At 37.0% G+C, this 27,643-nt stretch overlaps 2 protein-coding genes across 4 annotated transcripts in view; one reads left to right on the top strand and one right to left on the bottom strand.

Annotated features, from left to right (window-relative positions):
• Window positions 1-27,643, bottom strand: part of ILDR2 (immunoglobulin like domain containing receptor 2) — a 170,909-nt gene that overhangs the window by 80,651 nt on the left and 62,615 nt on the right. The gene's annotated exons all lie outside the window — the stretch shown is intronic.
• Window positions 1-27,643, top strand: part of MAEL (maelstrom spermatogenic transposon silencer) — a 50,186-nt gene that overhangs the window by 4,055 nt on the left and 18,488 nt on the right. The window contains 4 exon segments of the mRNA NM_001097511.1: window positions 352-393; window positions 6,518-6,642; window positions 8,190-8,244; window positions 8,366-8,507. Of these exon segments, the coding sequence (NP_001090980.1) occupies window positions 352-393; window positions 6,518-6,642; window positions 8,190-8,244; window positions 8,366-8,507 (364 nt within the window).

Here is a 27,643-nt window from a genome sequence, read left to right as displayed (position 1 = left end):
TCAGCTGTGACCTACTCAGTAGTTGTAGCAATGCTGGATCCTTTTAACTCACCTGGCAGGGCCAGGGACAGAACCTGAGCCACAGCAGTCAGATTCTTAACCCACTGTGCCATAGCAAGAGCTTCCAGGATAACTTGCTTTTTAAAGTAGTTTAGACAATATACCAGATTCTTTGATAGTCATCATAACCTTTGTTGGGGAAAAACCCTCTGAAGGTTTAACGTTATGTAATTTCACATAGCAATAGCAATTACCCATGTTATGATTTGGTCATCCTATGGAATATTAGTATAGCACAACCAGAGAGCTTCCAGATTTCAGCTTCTCTCAATAAAATATTTTGTATTACAGGTGAAATTCCACGAGGATTTCGATTTCATTGTCAGGCTGCCAGTAAGTATAAAGGAATGGGGTAGAATATAGGCATTAAATATGTGTGTACCTGGTTAAGACACTGCTTTAAACAGAAACAGAAAACACTGATTTGGGGGGAGAATAACCTTAAGTTGTTAAAAAATCTTCATAAATGTGGTAGATGGTTTATGTGATCCCTAAATACTTTTAAAATATATGGACTGTGGAGTTCCTGTTGTGGCATAACGGAAACAAATCCGACTAGTATCCATGAGAATGCTGGTTCAATCCCTGGCCTCGCTCAGTGGGTTAAGGATCCAACGTTGTTGTGAGCTGTGGTGTAGGTCTTGGACGTGGCTCGGATCTGGCATTGCTCTGTCTGTGTAGGCCAACAGTTACAGCTCGGATTCAACTCCTATGCTGGGAACCTCCATGTGCCACAGGTTCGGCCCTTAAAAAAAAGGAAAAAGTTTTTCAAATCTCCAGTAATAAGCAGCTGTTGTGTAATACTTACAATATTCTTTATAAATGAAGAGAATATTTTAGACTCATTTTTTTGTCTATATCCTTTGAGTTTTTTTTCTAGTCTTAGTGAAAAATATGTATTAGTCCTATTTTGTTTGCCTGGGATCAGGACTCTAGGGCCTTGGAGCAAGGAGTTACAGGCTTTTTTTTTTTTTTTTTTTTTTTTTTTTTTTAAGTAAGACCCCTTAAGTAGATTTGAATGAAAAAATTATAGGATAAAAGTTCTGTTGTAACTCTGAAGTACGGACTTAGCTAATCTGCCCAAGTGTTATGTTGTCTTTGGTTATTTCACTTAATAGTAACAAATCAGAAGTAGAAACATAGCTGATGAATTAATTTCACACTTTTATTTAAGCCCTGTTACTGGTTTGTTCATCTCCTGAGTGCATCAGAATCCCTATGAGTGAGACACTCATCTGTGAGAATACCTCCTTACTGTTTCTTATTTTATTTCTGATGAAATTTTTAAAAAATCATTTTAAAGGCTTATTTTTATAATCTTTTCAAATTAATTAACAAAGTATGGTCCTAAAAACAAACTTATTAAGGACTCTAGGAATGTTTTCTTCAGTTATTTTTCAAACTAATTAAACCTGAGTACAGTGTTTTTCATTCAGGAAACTTCAGATCCTTTTGGAGCTCACTGATTTATGCGTGTCTCAAATTGCCAATTTGATAACCCTGGGAAATGTGCAAATTAAATAAGATAAATGACTGTATTAGAGTGACAGCTATGCCAATATAATAACTAAAAGTGCCTAGGGTGCTATAATCAGGCTGCTACTTAGGAAAAGACCATGTTTCATGAGTAATACACTGAAGCAAATTTATACGTGGATACAGTTCGATTAGTAGCCAGGAAATGTGCAGGTAGATCTTTCAAATGCTCCTGTGCTACCTGGCCTTTAATGAAGTATGTGTAAGTGAAATCAAGTGAATGCTTCTTGGGCATTATGGTTTAGGACATTGTATTCAAGGATTTCAAGATTGGAAGAGATTTTGATATAGTCTGTCCATTGATCCCCCCTCCCCCCGCTGCCACCATGTGTTCCTTTGAAGAGGACTTCAGGTTTTGTATGAGTGTGTGGAGGTAGGAGGTTTAGTCCCTTCTCATCTCCCCCACTTCACCGTAGGAGCTCTACTTTTTATCTATTTTACTAGTTGATGATTTTGAGAGAGAAGTTCTGCTTTAAAACAAAGCTTTGAAAACTGCCTTCAGCTTTCTATACAAAATGTCTATCAGCTTTTTAAATGAAGCTTCAGATACAAAATAGAATACATAACATTCACTTAAGGTATAAAGAATTTATTTTTTTATTTTGGAGGTCCCCAGTCTAGGGGTCGAATTGGAGCTGCAGCTGCCAGCCTACACCACAGCCATAGCAATGTGGGATCCGAGCCATGTCTGCGACCTACACCACAGCTCATGGCAATGCCAGATCCTTAACCCACTGAGCAAGGCCAGGGATTGAACCTGCATCCTAATGGAGACTAGTCAGGTTCGTTACCTCTGAGTCACAGCAGGAATTCCAAGGTATATAGAATATTAATGAACAGCAGTTCAGCTGCCAGTCTGCTGAAGAAAGAGTACTTTGCCATTACTTATTGAAGGCTCCTATATTTCTCCTTAATTGTATCCTCCCTCCTAAAAGAGCCACTATTCTGAATTTTGTATTATTTGTTTTATGAATAGTTTTACTATAGATATGTATTTATATGGTACATTTAATTTTGCTATTTAGATTTTTATATGATACTGTATATATTTCTTTTTATTTTATTCTATTTTTATTTTTTAATCTATTTTTATTACTCAATTTATTACATTTATAGTTGTACAATGATCATCACAATCCAATTCTTTACCTGTAATTTTTTTTAACTCAGCAGTGTCTTTTCCCCATTTCTCTATTGGATTGTCATCTTTAATGGTTTATAGGAGTTTATTATATATTTTTTTTATTTAATTGTGTGCAGATCCCTAATTTCGGTTTGTTCCTTGCAGTTTTTACTCTCATTATGATGGGGTTTTTTTTTTCTTGGTAGTTTTTTGTTTTTAGGGCCACACCTGCAGCACATGGAATTTCCTGGGCTAGGGGTTGAATCAGAGCTGCAGCTGCTGGCTTACACCACAGCCACAGCAATGTCAGAGCCAAGCTACATCTATGACCTACACCACAACTAATGGCAATGCTGGATCCTTAACCCTTTGAGTGAGGCCAGGGATCAAATCCACATCCTCATGGATACTAGTCAGGTTGGTTTCCACTGAGCCACAGCAGGAATTCTACATTATAGTGTATTTTAATGAACAGAAATTTTTACTTTTAGTTTAGTAACTATCTTTTCTCTCATTGTTTGGGGGAGTGTTATTGTCTTATTTAAGAATTCCCTTCTACCTGAAGGCCATGAAAATATCTTAATTTTCTTCTATAGTTTTTCACATCTAGGTTCTTATTCCACTTGGAATTGACTTGTGTATGATGTGCAGTAAAGATTCAATTTCATTTTTTTCCCATGTGGATAATCGGTTGTCTCAGCATCATTTATTGGATAATCAATTTGTTCCCAAATATGTAGTGTCACCTGTACTAAATCACGTTTATGTTTATGCATGAGTCTTTTTTTTTTTTTTTTTTTTTGGTTACACCTGCATCATGCAGAATTTCACAGGCCAGGGATCAACCTGCACCACAGCAATGACAACACTGGATCCTTAACCCACTGAGCCACCAGAACACTCCACCTGAGCCTTATTTATATTTTCTGTTGATCTGTTTGTCTCCCATATCATATTGTTAAAACATTTTGACAAGATTGACTTTATTCTTTTGGAATATCTTAGCTATTCTTAACCCTTTACTCTTCCACATACAACTTAGTGTATCATGCTTCACAAAAGCCTTTCTGAACTTTAGAATCTCAGAATTTGGAATAACCTTTAAATCTTTAGGTCATTTGGCATAGAACTGACAGCTTCATGATATTGATTCTTTATGTGAACATGGGGTTACTCTTATTGCTTGAATCTGTAATGTTTTACAATAAAATCTTATTTTTTCCATAGTATTAATCTTATTATAGTTTACCATTTTTATAGCTATTATAAATATCTCTTAAAATTATATTTTCTAATTGTTTACTTTTGTGTTTGTGTGTGTGTGTGTTTTAATGGCTGTACCTGTGGCATATGGAAGTTCCCAAGCCAGAGACTGTACGTGAACTGCAGCTGTGACCTGTGCCACAACTGTGGCAACTTCAGATACTTTAACCCACTGGGCCAGGTCGGGGATTGAACCCATGTCTCCACAGTGACCAGAGCCACTGCAGTCAGGTTCTTACCCCACCGTGCCACAGTGGGAACTCCTTGTATTTTGGTTTTATCCCACCTTTGCTAAACCGAATTTTTAGCAAATTCCTTATATAATCATATCTGTGATTTTTCTTTTTAGTATGCATCTTTTATTTTAAAAATTTAAAACTTGTTTTGTCTTAGTATTCATTCTGGTTAGGCTCTCTAGTTAATGATGTTTCACCAGTGAGTACACTTTTTGCTCTAGTTTTCATTTTTTAGTATGTATTCTTTTATCAGGATAAAGAAGTTCCCTTCTGTTCCCAGTTTGGCAAGAGATGTCAGTTGTACATATTAATGAGTACTCTTTCTGTATATCACTTGATTTATGTCTTTTGTTTACATGGTGATTTATTATTGTTAAACCACCTTACATTCCAGCAAAAAATCCAACATGGTACTGTATAACTCTTAATTAAGTTGCCAGATTTGGTTTGTTAAAATTTTGTATTAGGATTTGTGCATTCATGTCGAAGACTGAGGTTAATCTTAATTTTGTTACCAAGGTTATTTGGCCATCCTAAAACAGGTTAGAGAATGTATTCTCAGTTTTTGAGTTTACATTTGGATCTTTTTTATGGTTCTGTTGAAGTTACCAGTATTTTTTATTTCTTTGAATATAATAAGCTTCATTATTTTAAAAATCTCATGTTTGATAACCCTATTACAGGGATCTTCTTTTTTGATGTATTTTTATAGTCTGTTGGTTGTCTTGCTGTTCCATAAAGTTTTTAGCTCTCAATATGTCTGGTTGTTTTTGAGTACTGAACAGTGGATATGAAAACTTGTTATTCCTCTCCATAGATTTGTGATTCTGGCAGAAAGCTGGAGTCACTAGCCATCTCAGGTTGCTTTAATCCCATTTCAGAGATTAAGATAATTTAAAATTGAGTTTAGACTTAAGAGAGTCAGTCTATTTCTAGTTGATGTTTTTTGTTTTTATTTCTAGTTGATCTTAAAAAAAAAGGAAGGTGGACAGATTACCAACAAAAAAATCAGTAATATTTATAATTGACTTCACAGCATAAATGGTGGAGGACAGAAGAAAATGAATATTTTTTAATTTATAAATTTACACATATATATATATATACACACACAAGTAATACTATAGTAATATTTTTAATTCTTATTAGCTCTGGGACTGTTAAACTTCTCCGTTTCTCACCTTCTATATCTCCTCTTCTAAAATTGGTAAATGCCCAAATTACCAACAAACTGAAATGCTGGATTCAGTCTCTAGGATTTCTTCCTTTCTATGATTTTGGGCCCATAATTCTTCACTGCATTTTTGTGTCTGCAGTGCTTTAAAGCAGGTGCTTTGTATGTTCAGCTTTCCCCAGTCTGTCATTATCAGAAGTTAAACTCGCCTTGTATTCTTTTTTATAGCTTCCACTTTTATGCTGAAATTCATTATTTGATCCTGTCAAATATGTTTGATTATTTAAAATCTGTGTCCAATAACTTCATCTGGACACCCTTCTGATCTTTTTCTATCAACTTGGTTTTGGTTCTCTTGTTTCTTTGTGTGCCTGATTATTTGTATAGACTCTTTGAAAAGAATGATTTAAAGTTATTTGAGGCTTATAGTGATGTTCACTTCTTCTGGAGAAGGCTTGTGTTTACTTTTTCTAGACACCCTACATCTCACAAACCAGGCCCCAAGAAGCACACTTCTCAGCCATTAAACTTACCCTTCTGGAATTAGCAAATGACTCCAGGGGAAAAACTGTCTCAAAAGCTAGGCTCACCTCTCTGGAATTCTGTGTTCTCCTGCATCTTCATCTAATATTTCCTTGCTACTATAGGTGTTCTTGTTATCCTCAAGCATTTTAGATTTTTGTAAAGAGGTTGATCTGAACTACTTGGTTCATGTTTTACTGGAAGTAGAAATATTCATCATACAATCAATTAAAAGGTAGTCACCACTGTTAAGGTCCCCAGCCTTATTAATAAAAGATTCATGAAAGGCCACCTAGGAACAGTGAAAATAACTATATAGGCTCTTTCACTTAAACCTGAGTTTGAGTCTTGATTCCAGTGTTCACTAGTTATTCACTGCTGACCTTGGTAATTCTCAGTCATCTCTTCTCTAGTACTGTGTATATTATCTTCCTCATAAGAATATGGGATAAAATATATGAAGTACCTAACCATAACCAGGCTTGGTACAAGCGCTCGAGTACAAGTTACCCATTACTCCCTTCTTGGACTCCTATTTCTGTACCTACTCCATAATTATCGTAGTCAAAATTTGAACTCCTATTTTGTTTTTATTTCCTTCAGGTGATTCTAGTCACAAGATTCCTATTTCACATTTTGAATCTGGGCATGATCAAGCAACTGTGTTACAAAACCTTTATAGATTTATTCGTCCAAACTCAGGGAAGTGGCCACCTATTTACTGCAAGGTAATTTCAATGTAATAGTTTATTTTAAAGCATCCACTTAGAAACCAAAAGATCCATGAAAGATGCCCAAAGAAAGAACTTTGTGTATTAGGTGTGTGTGTTAAAACATGTTCATTCTTGGTTAACTGTTTTGAATGTAATTGGGTATAATGTCTTCTAAATTTCTCTGGTTTGGATGGGTTTTGAAGACTGCAAAAGCTGAATGTATTTCAGTTTTGGTAAATTTCATGTTATTCCTCTTTCTTTCTTTTTTTCTTTTTTCTTTTTTTTTTTTTTTTTTTTGTCTTTTTGCTATTTGGGCTGCTCCCACGGCATATGGAGGTTCCCAGGCTAGGGGTCCAATCGGAGCTGTAGCCACTGGCCTACGCCAGAGCCACAGCAACGCCAGACCCGAGCCGCGTCTGCAACCTACACCACAGCTCACAGCAACGCCGGATCGTTAACCCACTGAGCAAGGGCAGGGACCGAACCCGCAACCTCATGGTTCCTAGTCGGATTCGTTAACCACTGCGCCACGATGGGAACTCCTATTCCTCTTTCTAAAATATCTTCACTATCTTTTTACCCTGAGGGATGGATTTCTAATCCTCACTCCTGTCCTTCTAGACAAGAGTATTATTTATTCAGAACTTTTTTTGTGGCAATCCTTTGATCTTTTTGTCTTTTTAGGGCCACAGGTGCGGCATATGGAAGTTCCCAGGCTGGGGCAAATAAGAGCTGCAGCTGCTGGCCTATACCACAGCTCATGGCAACACCAGATCCTTAACCCACTGAGCAAGTCCAGAGATGGAACCCCTGTCATGGACAGTAGTTGGGCTTGTTACTGCTGAGCCACGATGGGAACACCCCTTGATCTTTTTATAACCTTTATACTTTGTTTTGTCTATATTTCTTTTAGGCTAGGTATTGAAGAATTGGGTTTCGTTTTGTTTGTTTGTTTTTTGTCTTTTTGCCTTTTCTTGAGCTGCTCCCGGAGCATATGGAGGTTCCCAGGCTAGGGGTCGAATTGGAGCTGTAGCCACCGGCCTATGCCAGAGCCATAGCATCACCAGATCCGAGCCGCTTCTGCAACCTACACCACAGCTCTCGGCAACGCCGGATCTTTAACCCACTGAGCAAGGCCAGGAATTGAACCCACAACCTCATGGTTCCTAGTCGGATTCGTTAACCACTGCACCACCACGGGAACTCCAAGAATTGGGTTTTAACCTTACTATTTGTGTCACCATTAACGCAATTTCTTATTTATCTTTTTCTGAACATTGATTTCTTCATTTGCTTACCCTATGTCTCGCTTGCTGTTCATAAGATGTTAACTTTCCTTTGTGAATGTAGCTGGCTATTAATAGCAGTAGTCTTTTCTAGTATGTGTTGCTTTTTTTTTTTTTTTGACAATGCTTATTTAGTTCATCACAAACTTCAGTCTTCTCCCTTCCCACCACTCTGCCCCTTCTACCACCCACCCCCTGCCAAGTTTGAAAAAACTGCATTAATTAAAGTAAATCAGGAGAGGAGAAAATACAAGTAAAATTTTTTCCTTTCTTCAGTCTGATGATAGAGCCAGAGTCAACTGGTGTTTGAAGTATATGGCAAAGTCATCAGGTAAGTTAAACTGGGTCTCTGTTCAAATGCATTTCGATATCTGTATTTGTTTCATTTTGATGTACATGTTCTGTGTACCTAAAGTTACTGATTATGTGTGCTTTCTGTTTACCAATGGAAGAAATCAGGCAAGATCTAGAACTTGTCACTGTAGAGGATCTTGTGGTAGGGATCTACCAGCAAAAATTTCTCAAGGAGCCCTCTAAGACCTGGGTTCGGAGCCTCCTAGATGTGGCCATGTGGGATTATTCCAGCAACACCAGGTATTTATAGTGATTTTGTGATGGTGATAATGACTTCTTAACTGAGAAAATATGGTAGGATTAGTTTTTGCCTTCTTAGCCAAAATTTTCCTATGAAATTTTGGAATCATTATATTTCATTGAGTACAATATTTTATTGATTGTAAGGCACATTGTTACTTTGTATATGGCTAAAAATAATAAACTACCAAATAAACTCACAGGGCTTTATCACTTAGAATTTCTGTACTGATGAAAGAATATATTTATTTATATAGATCTTTTATTATATACAATTCTTGTGTTACAGGATGTATAGAAGTGAAATAAATTGAAAGTATTTTATGTTGAAATAATTTCAGGTTTATAGAAAAGTTGTAAGACTAGTACAAGGAAGATATATATGCCATTTTCTCAGATTCTCTAATTGTTAATATTTTAACATTTTATTTGTAACTTTCTAAATATATATACGCTATTTCTTTTCCTAAACCACTCGAGAGTAAGTTATCATTATGCCTTTTCACCCCTGAATATCAGTGGGTTGTTCCTAAGAACAAGAACATGTATATTGCCATAATGCAGTTATATAAACAGGATATTGCTGGTGATACAATGCTGCTATCTAATCTAAAGCCCATATAAATATTTTGCTAGTTCCATTAATATCTTCTATAGCAAAAAAAAAAAGTCTAAGGTCCAACCCTGGATGACATGTTGCCCTTAGTTATTATGTCTCTTTAGGCTCCTTTAGTCTGGAATAGTTCCTCAGTCTTTTGACTTTCCTCATCTTGAGCTTTTTTGAAGCGTGTAGGCCAATGACTTTGTAAAATGTTTCTCAGTTTGAGTTTTACTCTATTTCCTCATTGTTAGATTGAGGTTATGTATTTTCTCCTCCCCCACCCCACACATACACTTTTTAGGGCCGCACCTTTGGCATTATGGAAATTCCCAGGCTAGGGGTTGAATCGGAGTTACAGCCTCTGGCCTACACCACAGCAATGCCAGATCCAAGCTGCATCTGCAACCTACACCACAGCTCATGGCAACACAGGACTCTTAACACACTGAGCAAGGCCAGGGATCAAATCCATAACCTCATGGTTACTAGTTGAATTTGTTACTGCTGAGCCACTACAGGAACTCCAAGGTTACGTATTCTTAATAGGAGTAACACACAAGTGATGTGTCTTTCTCAGTGTGTCAAATTTTAAGGTGTATGATAGCAGTCTCGTTGCTGATAACTTTGATGGCTTGGTTAAGATAGTGTCTGTTAAACTTCTTTATTGAAGAGTTACTGTCTTTCACCTTATAAATAACTTTCTTTTGGGAGATTCTTTGAGATTTGGTAGATAATCTATTCCTCAGACTTTAATCTGCTAGTTTTACACTTGATCTTAGCCAAAAGGCTGAGAAGCGATAATCTGCTAGTTTTAGTATCCACTGATTTTTGCTTGAATCAGTTATTACTGAAATGGTGGTTTCCTAATCTGATTGTGGTTTGAATATTTATTTGGTTAGCATTTTACTGTAAGGAGCTTTTCCTTTTTGCTCACTTTTTCCCCATTTATTTATATGAGTACGAACTGACATATACCTTATTCAGTGGGCTATAATCTTTTATTATCAATTTATTTTTATGCTCAGATTATTTTTTATGGCCAGTGGAAGTCCTTTCAAAATAGTGGTTTCTTTATTGTTTGGGTTTTTTTTTTTTACAGTGCTGCCTGAATGCTTTGAGTACGTCTTTCCTTTATTCATGTAGTTCAGATTCATTTTTTACTTTTCCTGCTTCAGTTTTGAATTAGCCCTTTATCCAAGAAGCCCTGATTCCTTTTAGCAGAGGAGAATATTTAGGAGATAGGATCTGGGTGCTCGGTCTGTTCATTCCTACTAGAGTGTTACTGATTCTAGTTCCCCTTACTGGGGAGAGTTAGATAAATGTATTACATACCCTCCATATACATTTTTATGTAGTTAGTGTCCCCTGCCTGCCCCTCTTCCTCCCTCCCTCTTTCCCTCTGTCTTTATCTCACCACGAGTTTATACTAAACTTACAATTCCTATTTATTTATGTGTGTATTTTTTTTTTCTTTTCTAGGGCCACACCCTCAGCATATGGAGGTTCCCAGGCTAGGGGGTCTAATCAGATCTGTAGCCACTGGCCTACGCCAGAGCCACAGCAACGCAGGATCCGAGCCGCGTCTGTGACCTACACTACAGCTCATGGCAACACTGGATCCTTAACCCACTGAGCGAGGCCAGGGATCAAACCAGAAACCTCATGGTTCCTAGTCAGATTCGTTAACCACTCAGTAATGACAATTCCAATTTAAAACTGTTAGAGTTCTCTAGTTTTCCATTTTTGTATTGCCCTTGTGAGTGGAAAATCCTGGTGCTCAAAATTTTTATTTGTTTAGTCCTAGAATGCATTAAAAGTTATTTTAGAATTAAGTGTTACCACCATTTAAAAAATGCATATTAATAGTTCGTATTTTTTTTTGCAGTTTTAGTCTGAAGATAGTCAAAACTGTATTCAAAGTTTTTGGAGTCAGTCCTTTTTTTTCTCCCTCAGTGTAGTTAAATTATTCATTTGAAAGTCTATTTGCTTGTTTTATTCCAATTTTGTTTTTTCTCATCTTTGTTGGTTTTATTATCTTCTGAATGTGTGATGCATTAACATAGTTCAAACAAAAAAGTATAGGCAGAAGTATCGCTCACTTCAGTTTAGCACCATTAAGTTCCTTAGATTGCATTACATTTATAAATTAACTTGGGAGGACTGAAATCTTTAATGTTGAAAACTATCCATAGACAAGAGACTAGTATTGAAAACATCCAAAGACAAGAGACATCTTTCTATTGTTTAAATCTGCTTTTGGGTCTTTCAAGTCTTGTCTTAAAATTTTTCTCACACAGGTTGTACATTCTGGGACTGGTGAACTTTTGTGGGCCAATTCCCTTGATAACTTTCTCTGTTTCTTCTATGAAAATTGATTTGATTAGGCTTTCTAACTTTAATAGGATCAATTTTGGTAATTTCCCTAGGAAACTATGCATTTTATATAGGATTCCAAATTTGTTTAAAATTAAGTCTGCAGGAGTTCCCATAGTGGCTCAGCAGTTAACGAATCCTACTAGTATCCATGAGATGCAGGTTTGATCCCTGGCCTTGCTCAGTGGGTTAAGGATCCGGCATTGCCAGGAGCTGTGGTATAGGTGGCAGAAGTGGCTCAGATCCTGCGTTGCTGTAACTGTGGTGTAGGCCAGCAGCTACAGCTCCAATTCTACCCCTAACCTAGCTTGGGAACCACCATATGCTGGAGGCCCAAAAAAAGACCGAAAAAAAAAAAAAATTAAGTCTGCAAACTAAGTCTCATGATTTTAGAAGTTCTTGTTTCAGTGGTTATCTCATCATTTCTTATATATTTGTGCTTCTCCTTTTTTTACCCTAATCAAACTAGCCTAGAGCGTTTCTTACTTTTTTTTTCAAACAACAGGATTTCAATTTATTAAATCTGCTATTTTTTATTCTCTTCCTTATTCATTTCTGCTTTTATCTTCTTGGTACTTTATGGTTCTTTTCCTAGTTTGGGGGGCTCAGAATTTAATAAATTTGGGTTTGCTTTTTTTTTTTTTTGTATTGTTTAGTGAATTTTAAACATAGCTTGCAGTGCATCCCATACATTGTTGGCATAGTATTTTGTCATTTTTTTAAAATTATGTCGTTTCAACTCAATTTTAATCCAGGAGTTAATATGAAGCTTTTAAATGTCCCGATGGAAAAAAAATGTCCTTTCTCGTTTTCATTAGTAAATTATAATAGCATTGTGATCAAAGTGTTGTGTATAATATTTCTACCTTATGGAAGTTAATAGTGTTCTGCAGTTTTTTGCTAACAATGTATAATCAGTTTTGTGGGTGTGTGTGGAAAAATATGTATTATTTATCAGGATGCAGTGTTTTGACAAGTGTCCATAAGCTCTACATTATTATGTCGTTTAAATTGCCTTATCTCTTTGTTTTGTCCACTTGATTTAGCTTATATTGAGAGTGGTGTAAAGTCTCATTACTATTGTTTCTATGTCTTATTATGTCACCTGTAGTTGTAAGTTGGTTACTGTGTTATTTGATGCCTTTACAGAAAGTTTGCTCAGTCTTGACCTAGTAGATTAATCAAGGGCTCTTGGGAATAGTAGTAACTGTGTTCTGAGGTGTTTGAAACTTTTTCTGTTGGTTTACATTTTATTTCCTTGAATTTCTAGAAAATACAGCTGCATTGGTGTATTGCTTTGTGTTGCTTTTTAGAGATTTGGTCATTTCATTCTCTTGATCTTTTAAGTTATTTTGATCTTTTTGCCTGGAGACCTTAAGAATTTTTTTTTTTTTTATCTTTAAAGTCTAATAGCTTTTACCAGGATATTTCTCTAAGTGTATTATTGCAGGTCAGTTTTCCCAGGTCTTTGGCAGGCTCTCTTAGTATGCAAAATTAGGTCTTATTTCTAGCAGTTTTTCTTAGATTATAGTTTAATATTTTGTTCCATTAATTTTTCTTCTTAAAGGAGTCCAGTATATGTATGTTTGGTTTGGTCTTCTTTACCTATCTTTCATTATGGTCGCTTTTTCACACCCTTGTTACTTCTTTAATTTTTTTCTCATGGTAGTTTTCTGTTTTCTTCAGTTTTCCTTATTAACTTCTCATTTGAATCTGTTCTTCCTTAGGCAGGTTGTAATTTAGCTCTTTTCCTATATAATTTTTGTTTTCTGAGTTTTATCAACTCATTTCTTTTTTCTGTTCTTAGTTTTGAAAGTTTCTCATTCAGGGCATGTTTTCAAATCCTCTAGCTTTTCATTTGAGGACATTTAATTTATGTATACATTAACAATGTAGAGTGTTACAGTTTTCTTCATTTTTTGGGGGGCGGAGGTAGAGGGAGGAGTTATCAACTAAAGCATTTTGATTCTCATTTTCTGTGTTATTCTCACAGTGGCTTTCTGTTGATGAAGATGTGTTACATGTTGTTCTTTTGACTTTCTTGGACAGAGCTGGTGATTTGGGGTGGTTTGAGATTCATAGTTCAAGTGCACCCTCTTCTGTCAGTGTAGCAAAACTATGGTTTCTTGGAATGTTTTCAGGATGTTTGGGGGTGTGATTGTGGGTCTTTCCATTTTTTTTCCCTGCTTTGTCTAGGAGAGTCCTAAATTTCCTCTCCCCCTTTGCTTTTTTTTTCCTCCCTCCACAAAATTTCTAAAGGACTCTTCTCCCTTCCTCTTACCCTCTGCTGCCCAGAAACATTGCCTTCTAGACTGCCTTCTGGAGTCTCACAGTAACTTTTAAGTCCCTTTCCTGTCTATAGTCAGTATTCTGATCTGCCAGGACTCTAGATGTTTATGAACTTTCTCATTGCGGAAAAGATGGTAATTTGATCTTGGGCTTCCCATTTCCCTTCCTCTCCCCTGTGTTTTCTGGACTCCATTCTCTGTATAAAATTATATAAAGGCTTGGGTATGAACTTGAGCAATGATTCCACTGGAAATTAAGGATTCTATTTTGCTTTTCTATAGGTAATTGAGTTTTGTGATGTTCTCTGTTATGCTGCAGGCATATATTTTGTATGTTCATTCTTTTTAGGCTCTAAAGTTTGTTGTCAGTGGTTAGAATATTTCAGCTACTGGCAAAAGTATTGCTAAAATTACACATTCAGTCATTCATTGTCCATGTTTTCATACATAGTTGTATCTGTGCCATACAGAGTATTAGTGATGCTGCATTTCTTAAAAGAGAACTGTACTATCATCTCTAGATTTTCTACCAAGCCACTGAAGGACAACTTTTCTGCAAGTTTTGATAATGGTTCATTCATCAGATGATAACCAACAGAAAGTTTTGGAGTTCCCATCATGGTGCAGCAGAAATGAATCCAACTAGGAACCATGAGGTTGTGGGTTCGATCCCTGGCCTTGATCAGTGGGAAGGATCTGATGTTGCTGTGAGCTGTGGTGTAGGTCGCAGATGAGGCTCAGATCTGATATTGCTGTGGCTGTGGTGTAGCCAGCAGCTGTAGCTCCGCTTAGACCCCTAGCCTGGGAACCTCCATATGCCACAGGTGCAGCCCTAAAAAGACAAAAGGCAAAAAAAAAAAGTTGCAGAGATAAAGCAATACTTTCTTAATGGTTTATTTACTAAAATACTGAAGGATTTCAATTGTTTGATTATCATCAAGAATAATAATCAAATATATTTGATTCAATTGGTAGAAACAGATTCACAGATACAGAAAGCAAAATAGTGGTTGCCAAAGGGAAAAGGGGGCAGGGACAAATTTAGGAGTATGAGATTAACAGATATATAAATATATAACAAATAACATATTAATACATCTATGCAACAAGTATATATAGGACAAAATTATACCCATTATCTAGTAATAACTTGTAATGGAGTATAATCAACAAAATACTAAATTACTCTGCTGTATATCTGAACCTAATATATTGTTATAAATCACCTATACTGCAATAAAAAATAAAACACTACATATCACTGCTTTAAAAATAATAAACTTGTGCAAAGATAATGGCAAATGTTTCTACTGACTAATAGGAATTGTAGAATACCTTTAAATTGTATGAGGCATGCATTCCAGCTTCAGTTAAAAGGTGAAAAAAAGCATGTTTTAGAACCGAAGAAACACAGTGTTGAGTCTCAGAGTATGTATAGGCTGCAACAAGAGTACTTTTGGTATAAGACATTTTTTGAGATTTGTGCCATGGGATTTTGTTAAAAAGAACCATTACATAATGCTTTAAACACTTTAATAATAAACTGATTTGTAAAGGGTAGATCCACCTTTTCCTGAGTATCATAGTGTGAGATACCGAAATATAGGATCTTAACAAGGGAGTTTTGGCAGTAGTGGACAATAGAAACTATTGTTAAATCTGTTAATGTAAGCAAATGGGACTCATTTCAAACACTGCACTTAAAATTCCACTTAAAGGACATTAAAATTTGTAATAAGCTTTGGATGAATGTTGTCTCTAGCTCCAGGAGAAATAAGTAGGTTTTGTATTGGTGAAATTGAGTACGGTTACGCAATGACTACCAGTTATTTTGAAAGCTAGAGTATTTATAACTTGTATAGATCTCCCATTCTCCTTATTGCTTCATGCCATAATTGTCCTGCTGACTGAAACAAGGCAACTTTAATTAATGAGTATTTATTGGGCATCTCCCCTTTCCCAAAAAGTATCCTAGGCACTTACTGAAGGTACACTGGTGACCAAGGTTAATGTGGTTCCCGCCTTCCTGAAGCTCACATTTAAATGGGAAAGAGAAACACACTGTAAAACTTTTTAGTGATTTTAACTTGTAATCAGTGCTAAGAAGGAAATCAGCTGGATACTGTAGTAGAGAAAAGTGTGGAGAAAGGTAGACTACTTTCTAGAATTGTCGAGACTGTTTTTGAGGGTGTAACATGAAAAGCTGAGCTCCGAAGCAAGAGAAGAGATGCATCCATATGAAAAATAAAAGGAACAGTTTCACTCACCGGAGAGTAACAAGCAAAAGGGAGAATGCACAAGATGAGATTGAAACAATAAGCAAGGACCATAAGCTCGAGCCTTGTTAGCTACAGCAAGGAATTTTATCAAGTTGAGAATTAACAGAATTTTCTAAAAGATAGGAGGTTTTAATGGATATATTAGAGGAAGGCAAGAAAGGAAGTATGTAGTCTTTAATTATTAGGTCATTTCTCTAGTCCAGGCAAGAAATGGCTTGGACAAGGGTGGTGACAGTAGAGTTAGAGCAGAAAAAGGAGAAGTGATGTTGGTAAAAAATTAGGAGACCTTGCTGATGGATTGGATACAGGAAGAGAGAATGAAGGGAAAAAACCTAAAGACAATGCGCAGGTTTCTAACTTGGATCTCAGAGTGGATGGGGAAGAGAGACCAAGTTTAGAATGTTTTGAGGCCCTAGTGAGGCAAGATCTAGAAATAACAAGCAGGCAGCTGGTCTTCCTGGCCTAGAACTCAGTGGAGAGGTTTGGATAATGTCAGCATTCATTTCCCTGTGTGCCAGGCACTGTTCTGGGTGCTGAAAATACAGTGAAGGAGAGTCAAATCCTCTGCCTAAATGGTTCTTGTAGCATATGGATGAGATCACTTAGGCAGATCTTAGAGGATGCAGAGAGAAGACTCAACAGAGAGCCCTCAGAAACTCTGACATTTTCAGACTAGGCAGAGACTGATTTTTTTATTTTATTTTTTATTTTTATTTTTTTGTCTTTTTAGTGCCGCAGTCATGGCATATGGAGGTCCCCAGGCCAGGGGTCGAATTGGAGCTATAGCCTCTGGCCTGCACCACAGCATAGCAATGCCAGGTCTGAGCTTCATCTGCCACCGTAGCTCACGGCATTGCCAGATCTTTAACCCACTAAGCGAGGCCAGGGATTGACCTGCATCCTCATGGATCCTAGTCATATTCACTTCCACTGAGCCACAACAGGAACTCCCAAGATTCTCAATACCTCTCAGTCTACAGTTGCCATCATGCTATTTAAAGTACCATAGTGAGTCATCAGTGTTAAGTAGGAGAGATGAAAAGAAAAACTAGGATCATAGATGCAGTAATTTTACAAATCTGGTTGGGGTACTGGTTGGTGGGGCAGAAATGTTAGCTTGCATTTGTTTCTTGGATTATCTCATTCTTTTGAGTTGTGAATTATGGTCTTCCTATCTTGATTTCATTCATTGTTGTTGTTTTCATGTTGCAGGCTTTCCTTGGTTGTTTGATAGTCCTTGGTTAAATCACATGTTAAAATGAGGCTGCAAAGATGAGTAAGAGCTCTGTGTTGTCCAATGAGGAGTATCAGCAGATTAGGCCTTGCTATAGGGAAAGCAAACAAGGGAGCTAGATGTTAAGGTGGAGGCAGAATCACAAATTCCAGAATATTGAGAGTTTTGCCTTAGGGAATCAGTATTCATTCTTGCTGCCTAGTTCTCTAAGAACAGATCACTTCTTTGCATGGGGTCGGGAAAGTTGACAATTCTTTGGACAGATGTCCAGTAAACCTCTGCTCTCTGGCCAGGGACCTGTCCATGAGTTCAGAGCCTCTCCAGAGTTCAGTAGGTAGATTAACTTCTGTGTAGCCTGTTCTGTGAGTACCGAAGGCAGCATTTTCCTTTACCTAGCTCCATCACTTATTCATTCATTTACTTTCTGTATTGAACAGATTTTTAAAACTCTCTTCCATGGAAGTTTCTTCCTGTTTTCTCCTTTGTTGTGGATATCGACTATTTTGATTCTTTGACTCTCATTTTGGTAGGGCCATGGGAACAAGAGAAGATAAATATATGCATCTTGAACCAGAAGCCCCACAATAGTACTTCTAAGAAAGGCAGTTTTATATTTTGACTTTTTTGACATCACAGTTGTTTCTCGGCCTTTTGGCTAAAGTCAAGTGTAAGTTTTGACATAATTTAATTTTTGAAATTTTTTATTTTATATTGGAATATATTTGATTTACAGTGTTTATTTCAGGTGTTCAGAAAAGTGATCCAGTTATATGTATACCATATATTTACTTCCTAAAGAGTCTTTTCTGCTGTAGGTTATTGCAGAATATTGGATAGAGTTCCCTGTGCTTTATATATAGGTCCTTATATAGTAGTGTATATATGTTAATCCCAAATTTATTTCTCCCCCTACATTTCCCCTTTAGTAACCAGAATTTTGCTTTCTATGCCTAGGAGTCTGTTTCTGTTTTGTAAATAATAAGTTCATTTGTACCATTTTTTTTTTTAGATTGCACATATAAATGATATCATGTATTTGTTTTTCTGATTTTCTCACTTAGTATGATAATCTCTAAGTCCATCCATGCTGGCTGTAAATAACATTATTTCATTCTTTTTTATGGCTAACATACCATTATACATATATGTACCACATCTTCTTTATCCATTCATCTGTCAGTGGACATTTAGGTTGCTTCCATGTTTTGACTATTGTGAATAGTGCTGCAGTGAACACCGGGGTGCATGTATACCTCTGAATTACACTCTTCTCTAGATACATGCCCAGGAGTGGGCTTGCTGCATCATATGGTAGCTCCATTTTTAGTCTTTTAAGGGACATCCATGCTGTTCTCCATAGTGGCTGTACCAATTTATGTGCCTACCAGCAGTATAGGAGGGTTCTCTTTTATCCATACCCACTCCAGAATTTGTTTGGAGACCCTTTGATAACCACCATTCAGACTGGTGTGAGATGATACCTCAGTATAATTTTGATTTGCATTTATCTAATACTTACCGATTAGATCATCTTTTCATGTGCTTTTTGGCCGTCTTTGGAGAAATGTCTGTTTAGATCTTCTGCTCAGTTTTTGATTGGGTTGTTTGTTTTTTGATATCAAGTTGCAGGAAATGTTGTTTTGGAGATTAATCCCTCATCAGTTGCTTCATTTGCATATATTTTCTCCCATTCTTTTGATTGTCTTTTTGTTTATGGTTTCCTTTGCTGTGCAGAAGGTTTTAAGTTTAATTAGGTCCTATTTGTTTTGATTATCATTACTCTAGGAGGTAGATCTAAAAAGATATGGCTATGATTTATATAAAAGACTATTCTGCCTGTATTTTCCTCTTAAGAATTTTATAGTATCTGGTCTTTTAGGTCTTTGATCCATTTTGAGTTTATTTTTGTGTATGGTGTTAGAGAATATTCTAATTTCATTCTTTTATGTGTAGCTGTCCAGTTTTCCCAGCACCACTTTTTGAAGACTTTTTCATTGTATATTCTTGCCTCCTTTGTTGTAGATTAATTGACTAGAGATGTGTGGCTTTATTTGTGAGACTTTATCCTTTTCACTTGATTTATAAGTCTGTCTTTGTGCTAGTACCATACTGTTTTGGTTACTATAGCCTTATAGTTATTGTTTGAAGTCAGGGAACTTGATTCCTCCAGCTCCATTTTTCTTTCTAGAGATGGCTTTGGCCACTACTCAGCCATTAAAAAAAAAAAAAAAGACAAAATAATGCCATTTGCAGCAACATGGATGGAAATAGAGACTCTTATACTAAAGTGAAGTAAGTCAGAAAGAGAAAGACAAGTACTGTATGTTTCATTTATATCTGGGATCTAATATACTGCACAAATAAACCCTTCCACAGAAAGGAAACTCATGGACTTGGAAAACAGACTTGTGGTTGCTAAGGGGAAGGGGGAGAGAGTGGGATGGACTGGGAATTTGGGGTTAATAGATGCAGACTATTGCCTTTGCAATGGATAAGCAATGAGATCCTGCTGTATAGCACTGGAACCTATATCTAGTCACATGATGGAGGATAAGGTGAGAAAAAGAATGTATATATGTGTGTTTGACTGGGTCACTTTGCTGTGCAGTAGAAATTGACAGAACACTGTAAACCAACTCTAATGGAAAAAATAAAAATCTTTATAAAAAAGACTGCTTTGGCTATTTGGAGTCCTTTGTGTTTGCATACAAATTTTAAGATTTTTTTTGTTCTATATATGCAAAAAAATGCCATTGGTAATTTGATAGAGATTGAATTGAATCTGTAAATTGCCTTGAGTATTGATTCAATCCGAGGACATGGTATATCTTTTCATCTGTTTTTGTCATCTTCAATTTCTTCCGTCAATGTCATATTGTGTTCAGAGTACAGGTCTTTTGCTTCCTAAGGTAGGTTTATTCTTAGGTATTTTATCCTTTTTGAAAGCAGTGGTAAATGGGATTGTTGCCTTAATTTCTCTCTGATCTTTCATTGTTAGTGTATAGAAATATAGCAGATTTCTGTGTATTAATTTTGTATCCTGTAACTACCAAATTCATTGGTGAGCTCTGATAGTTTTGTGGTAATGTCTTCTACATACATTTTCTATGTATAATATCATGCCATCTGCAAACAGTGATAGTTTTACTTCTTTTCCAATTTGTACTCTTTTTATTTCTTTTATGATGGCCATAGCCAGGGCTTCCAAAACTATGTTGAATAAAACTGATAAGAGTGGATATCCTTGTCTTGTTCCTGATCTTGTAGGAAACGTTTTCAGTTTTTCGCCATTGAGAATGATGTTAGCTGTGGGTTTGTCATATATGGCCTTTGTTATGTTGAGGTGGGTTCCCTGAATGCCCACTTTCTGGAGAGAATTTTTATCATGAATTTTGTCAAAAGTTTTTTCTACATCTGTTGAGATGATCATATGGTTTTTATTCACTTTGTTAATGTGTTGTATCACACCAAGTGATCAGCAGATATTGAAAAATCCTTGCAGCCTGGGATAAATCCCACTTGATCATGGTGAATCATCCTTTTAATGTTTTGTTGGATTCGTTTTGTTGAGAATTTTTACATCTATGTTCATTGGTGATATTAGTCTGTAATTTTTTTTGTGTATCCTTTTCTGGTTTTGGTATCAGGGTGATGGTGGCCTCATAAAATGAGTTTGGGAGTGTTCCTTCTTCAATTTTTTGGAAGTTTTTTGGAAGAATAAGTGTTAACTCTTCTCTGAATATTTATTAGAATTTACCTGTGAAGCCATCTGGTCTGGACTTTTGTTTTCTGGGAGTTTTAAAATCATAGTCTCAATTTCAGTATTTGTGACTGGTCTGTTCATGTTTTCTACTTCTCTCTGGTTTAGTCTTGGGAAATTGTATCTTTTTAAGAATTTGTTCATTTTTTTCTCAGTTTTCTAGGTTCTCTATGCCTATATATTGCCCAAATATGTCTAATATGTGGCCATATAGTTGCTTGTAATATCTCTTATGATTCTTTGTATTTCTGTAATGTCGGTTGTAACGTCTCCTTTTTCATCTCTAATTTTATGATTTGAGCCTTCTCTCATTTTCTTGATGAGTCTGTCTAAAAGTTTATCAGTTTTATTTATTTTTTTCAAAGAACCACCTTTTAGTTTCTTCTTTTTTTTTTATAATTTTTCTATTTCACTTATTTCTGCTCTGATCTTTATGATTTCTTTCCTTCTAACTTTGGGTTTTGTTCTTCTTTCTCTAGTTACTTTAGGCATAAGCTTAGGTTGTTTGAGATTTTTCTTGTTTCCTGAGGTAAAATTGTATTGCTGTAAACTTTCCTCTTAGATCTTCTTTTGCTGTTTTTGGGTCATTGTGTTTTTGTTTTCGTTTTTCTCTTATGAATTTTTTAATTTCCTCTTTGATTTCTCTAGTAATCCATTGGTTGTTAAGTAACATAATTGTTTAGCTTCCAGGTGTTTGTGTTGTTTTGCAGGTTTTTTTTCCTTATAGTTGATTTCTAATCTCATAGCATGATGATGGGAAAAGATGCTTGATATGATTTCAAATCATATATATTTTTTTTTACTTAGGTTTGCTTTGTGGCCCAGCATTTGATCTGTCCTGGAGATTATTTCCTGTGCACTTGAAAAGAATGTGTATTCTGTTGCTTCTAGATGGAATACTCTATAAATATCAATCAATTCCATGTGGTGTAAAGTGTCACTTAAGGCCTCTGTTTCCTTATTGATGTTCTCTGTGGATGATCTTTCCAGTGATGTAAGCAGGGTGTTAATGTCCCACACTATTGTTGTTACTGTCAATTTGTCTTTTTATGACTCTTAGCATATCCCTTATATACTGAGGTGTTCCTATATTGGGTGCAATTTATATATACATATACATATATATAAAATATATGTTATATTATCTCTTGGATAGATACTTTGATTAGTATGTATTTTCCTTCTTTGTCTTTTATAACTATGTTTTATTTTGTCTAATATGAGTACTGCTACTCCAACTTTCTTTTTTCTTTTTTGTCTTTTTAGGGCTGCACCCACAGCATACAGAGATTCCCAGGCAGGGATCGAATCAGAGTTACATCTGCCAGCCTACACCACAGCCAGAGCCACATGGGATCTGAGCCATGTCTGTGACCTACACCACAGCTCATGGCAATGCCGGATCCCTAACCCACTGAGCAGGGTCAGGGACCAAATCCACATCCTCATGGATACTAGTTGGGTTCATTAACCATTGAGGTCCCCAAGTTCCCCGTGATGGGAACTCCCCAACCTTCTTTTGATTTTTCCCTTGCATGGAATACCTTTTCTATCCCCTTTTGTTCAATCTGTATGTGTCCCTAGATCTGAAGTCTCTCATATAAAGCATATATACAGATCTTGTTTTTGTATCCATTCAACTAGTCTATGTCTTTTGGTTCAAACATTTAATCTATATTTAAAGTATGTATCGATATGTATGTTCTTACTGCCATTTTGTTCTTTTGTTCTGGATTTTTAAAGGTCTTTTTTTTCTCCCCTTCCTCTTTTGTTCACTCATGACTTGATGATTATCTTTAAGTTGTATTTGGATTTCTTTTTCTTTTTTTGTGTGTATCTATTGTAGGTTTTTGGTTTGCGGTTATCATGAGGTTTTTGATAATAACAGCCTGTATACATACAAAGAGATTTTTTTTAAGTTGCTGCTTTCTTAATTTCAAGCGCATTTCTAATGTTCTCCATTTGTACTCTCCTCTTCTTACAGTTGCTGGTTTTGATACATATTTGTGTGTTGAGGAGTCCTACCTTTACTGTATACTTGCCTTTACTGATGAGCTTTTCTGTTTGCAGTGTTACAGTGGAACAGCAATGCCTCAGTTCTTTCCCCCAAAAGAAAGAATTCAGCCGAGAGAGACATAAAGGAGTTTTAAGCAAAGCAAGCTAAAATATGCTCCTAAAGGGAAGAGTGTGGTCTGTCTGGAAAACCAGAAACACCCCCGTAGTGGGGGAGGTTTGGTTTCTTAAGAGTAGTATAAAGTCCCTCCCTGTGTCCTACATGATTTGATTGACAAGGTCTTTGACAGCTTTGGGTTATATACCTTTTCTCCTTGTATGCAGGCGCTTGTGCATAGCACTCAAGTGAAACCCATGGGGGTGGGAGACCACAATGCTAATTTATTATAAATACGGCATAATGAACCCAGCTTGTTTTGGGTCACCTCTTGGTCTTGGTGCCCCTGCACCAACTTGCACTGGCAGTTTGAAAAGGGCAGCTGTGTTTTTGACCTTCTACTTGGGCCTTATAAGGCTGTAACTTAGTAGTCCTTAACCACAAAATGGAGGATATCTGGATGTGTTATGGTCAGTGTCTAGGTAGTGGAGAGAAAGATGACACTGTCTAGGATGGGGGTAGGACCCATTTATGTCTGCCTAGCTACCTAGCGTTTCTTCCCTCAAAAGCTGAGACCCTAAAATCTTTGGAAAGAAGGGCATTGTCTGGCTGCATCCTGCTGAAAAGTGATGTAGAGTGGTTTAGAGTCCCTATTCTTGCTAGCTGTCACATTTCTGTCTACATGTCCTGGAGGATTGATTCAGAGGTCCCATGTAGAATGATGTCTCTTGGCTGTAGATGGGCTAATACCCATGGCTGAGAACCATCTCAAGTTTTATCATCTGAGAGTAAAAGGAGATGAATTTAAATAGGAGGTTTGGTAGCAAAGCCTGAACAGGACAAAAGATAAGATGAAAACAAGGGGCCCCAGAAAAGGAAGGAGCCAGAGCATCCAAGATCATGTTTTTTCCAAGTGAACTACCCTTGAAAGTTTCTATCCACAAGGCTGGAGGCCTGTTGGATACGGTTTTCAATGTGTCTTTTGAACGTCTCTCAATTGATTGTATCAAGAACTTGGGATTAGCTATGAACCAAGAAGTGAAAAAGAAGCTCTAAGTGTCATTTTATGGTCGGTTCAGGGAAACAACAGAGAAGTAAAATTATAAAGATGAGAAGTTATATGAGCATACGATTACCCAACAGGAGCCCACCTATATTGTGGTAAAAGGGAACTAGGAGGCATTACTTATCCGGTGTCTTTTGAAAGAGGAGTTTTAGGTGTTCCAAAGGTTTGCAAGTATAGTTGTTTAGAGGATCCTTGGAGGGCTTCTCCTCAGAAGTTGCAGCCCATGCATGGCTTGACCCTTATGTGATGGATCCATCTGGCAATGCCAGGCACCTTGATAGCTATAGGAATAGGGAGAAAAACTGTGAAAAGGCCCTTGGATGTAGAAGTCAGCTGGGACCTTGGAGATCTATCCTTCCAGGTTTTTGTAAGGACTTGACTCTATACCGTGGTCAGTAGGCTTTGGCAGTATGTTATTCCCAAAGGCTCGGAGTGCCCATTGTACTTGTCCTAAAGTTATTACATGTTGGGCCAGCCCTAAGATCTTGGGATTCATTATGAGGTTTGTGTATAGAAAGTGTCTCCTCAGCTGCATGCAAAGCAACGAAACTAGAACACACCCTCACACAATGCACAAAAATAAACTCAAAATGGCTGAAAGACTTAAATATACGACAGGACACCATCAAACTCCTAGAAGAAAACATAGGCAAAACACTCTCTGACATCAACCTCATGAATATTTTCTCAGGTCAGTCTCCCAAAGCAATAGAAATAAGAGCAAAAATAAACCCATGGGACCTCATCAAACTGAAAAGCTTTTGCACAGCAAAGGAAACCAAAAAGAAAACAAAAAGACAACTTACAGAATGGGAGAAAATAGTTTCAAATGATGCAACCGACAAGGGCTTAATCTCTAGAATATATAAGCAACTTATACAACTCAACAGCAAAAAAACCAATCAATCAATGGAAAAATGGGCAAAAGACCTGAATAGACATTTCTCCAAAGAAGTTATACAGATGGCCAACAAACACATGAAAAAATGCTCAACATCGCTGGTTATAAGAGAAATGCAAATCAAAACTACCATGAGATACCACCTCACACCAGTCAGAATGGCCATCATTAATAAATCCACAAATAACAAGTGCTGGAGGGGCTGTGGAGAAAAGGGAACCCTCTTGCACTGTTGGTGGGAATGTAAACTGGTACAGCCACTATGGAGAACAGTTTGGAGATACCTTAGAAATCTATACATAGAACTTCCATATGACCCCGCAGTCCCACTCTTGGGCATCTATCCGGACAAAACTCTACTTAAAAGAGACACATGCACCCGCATGTTCATTGAAGCACTATTCACAATAGCCAGGACATGGAAACAACCCAAATGTCCATCAACAGATGATTGGATTCGGAAGAAGTGGTATATATACACAATGGAATACTACTCAGCCATAAAAAAGAATGACATAATGCCATTTGCAGCAACATGGATGGAACTAGAGAATCTCATCTTGAGTGAAATGAGCCAGAAAGAGAAAGACAAATGCCATATGATATCACTTATAACTGGAATCTAATATCCAGCACAAATGAACATCTCCTCAGAAAAGAAAATCATGGACTTGGAGAAGAGACTTGTGGTTGCCTGATGGGAGGGGGAGGGAGTGGGAGGGATCGGGAGCTTGGGCTTATCAGACACAACCTAGAATAGATTTACAAGGAGATCCTGCTGAATAGCATTGAGAACTATGTCTAGATACTCATGTTGCAACAGAAGAAAGGGTGGGGGAAAAACTGTAATTGCAATGTATACATGTAAGGATAACCTGACCCCCTTGCTAAAATAAAAAAAAAAAAAAAAAAAAAAAGAAAGTGTCTCCTGTACAGGAGTTCAAAGATGCTGAGTTTTAACTCAGCCTTTAGGGCTGTCTGCATCTTGAGAAAGGCAATTGGAAGGAGCTCTACCAAGTTTAGGAAGTTTCTTGGCAGAGTTTGCTTAGACTATGTTTGAGAATTTTATTGACTTGTTCCGCTTTCCCTGAGGATTGGAACCTCCAGGATATATGGAGAAAATATTCAGTCTCCAGACCGTTGGATGCATGTTGAGTTATTTGTGAAACAAAAGAAGGTCCATTGTCACTCCGTATGACCAGGGAAGCCCAGATCTGGGAATGACTTCTTTAAGAAGAGTCTTAGCCACTTCTTGAGCCTTTTCAGTTTAGGTGGAAAAAACTTCAGTTCAGATCATAAAGGTATCTAAATAAATTAAGAGATATTTAAAACCCTGGCAGGGAAGAATTGAGTGACGTCAGTTGGCCAGACTTCCCCCAGGTGGGACCCCTGACTGCTAATAGGGTGGGGGGTGGGGGTTGACCATTGGAGGTGTTGTAGGCCCATAGAGGATCTGCCTGACAAACCTTCTCTATCGTCTTACTCTTTTCCAGTAAATGGCTGCCTGCAAAGTTGGTGAAGGCTGTCCTTCCCAAAGTGACAGGTGTCATGTAAAGCTTTTAAAACCTTTCTTTGTATAGACTGGGGAAGGTGTAAGATACCATCCCTGTGGGTTAAGACTGTAGCCTTTCTTGTTAGTCCAGCCTTCCTCCTACTGGATATAATGAGGCTTATGGGAAAGAGTAGGTGGGGGAAGGGATGAAGACTCCCAAAAAAGTGTCTTTGGATTAGACAGCCTACTGAGCCTTTTGGTCAGCTCTATGGTTTCCTTTAGCCGCATTGTTCTGTATTCTCTGATGTCCTCTATTGTGAACCACTGCAGTTTCCTTTGGTAGGTGAACTGCCTCCAGCAATGACAGAATTTGAGGTACATACTTAATAGCAGGGTTTTTTTAGCTGTTAAATAGCCCCATTCCTTCCAGTGGCAGCGTTGGTATGTAGCACTAGGAATGCATACTTAGTGTCTGTGTATATAGTGGCCCTCTTGTTTTTAGCTAATTCCAATGCTCTGGTTAAAGCAGTGAGTTCTGTCAGTTGGGTAAAGGTGTGAGGAGGAAGAGCCATTGTCTCTAAGACTGTTGCATATGCAGCATATTTTATTCGCTTTTGCATATAACTACCGCCATCTGAAAAGCAGACTACCTCTGGGTTATTTAGTAGCTAATCCTGGAGGTCATTTATCCTGACAGAAGTCAGGTTAACAGTTTCAGTGCATGAATGGATCAGTTTATCTTTCCATATGACTGGCAAGAGCATAGTTGGGTTTAAGGTAGGACACTGAGACATTAGGATTTTTCTAACACAACACCTAGTATCTCAGTAGTCTACTGTCTATAAGCCAGTGGGTCCTTTGAGTTCTAATAGACTGGTGAGAAGTGTAAACTTCTAGTGTCCCATGGTGAGCTTAGAAGCTTCTTCCATCTGGTGGAGGAATACCAGTCAGACATGACAAACAAGCATAGAGATATACTGATGGAGAATCATTTTATAGGCTATACATTGTAAAACTTATACCCAGTTATCA

The sequence above is a fragment of the Sus scrofa genome, chromosome 4 (genome assembly GCF_054392235.1).
Source record: "Sus scrofa isolate SSC_HxYL_T2T_F1_AM1 chromosome 4, Sscrofa_HxYL_maternal_Yorkshire_Landrace_v2.0, whole genome shotgun sequence".
Taxonomy (NCBI): domain Eukaryota; kingdom Metazoa; phylum Chordata; class Mammalia; order Artiodactyla; family Suidae; genus Sus; species Sus scrofa.
The sequence above is the reverse complement of the archived record's forward strand: the minus strand, read 5'-3'. Positions and strand labels throughout refer to the sequence as shown.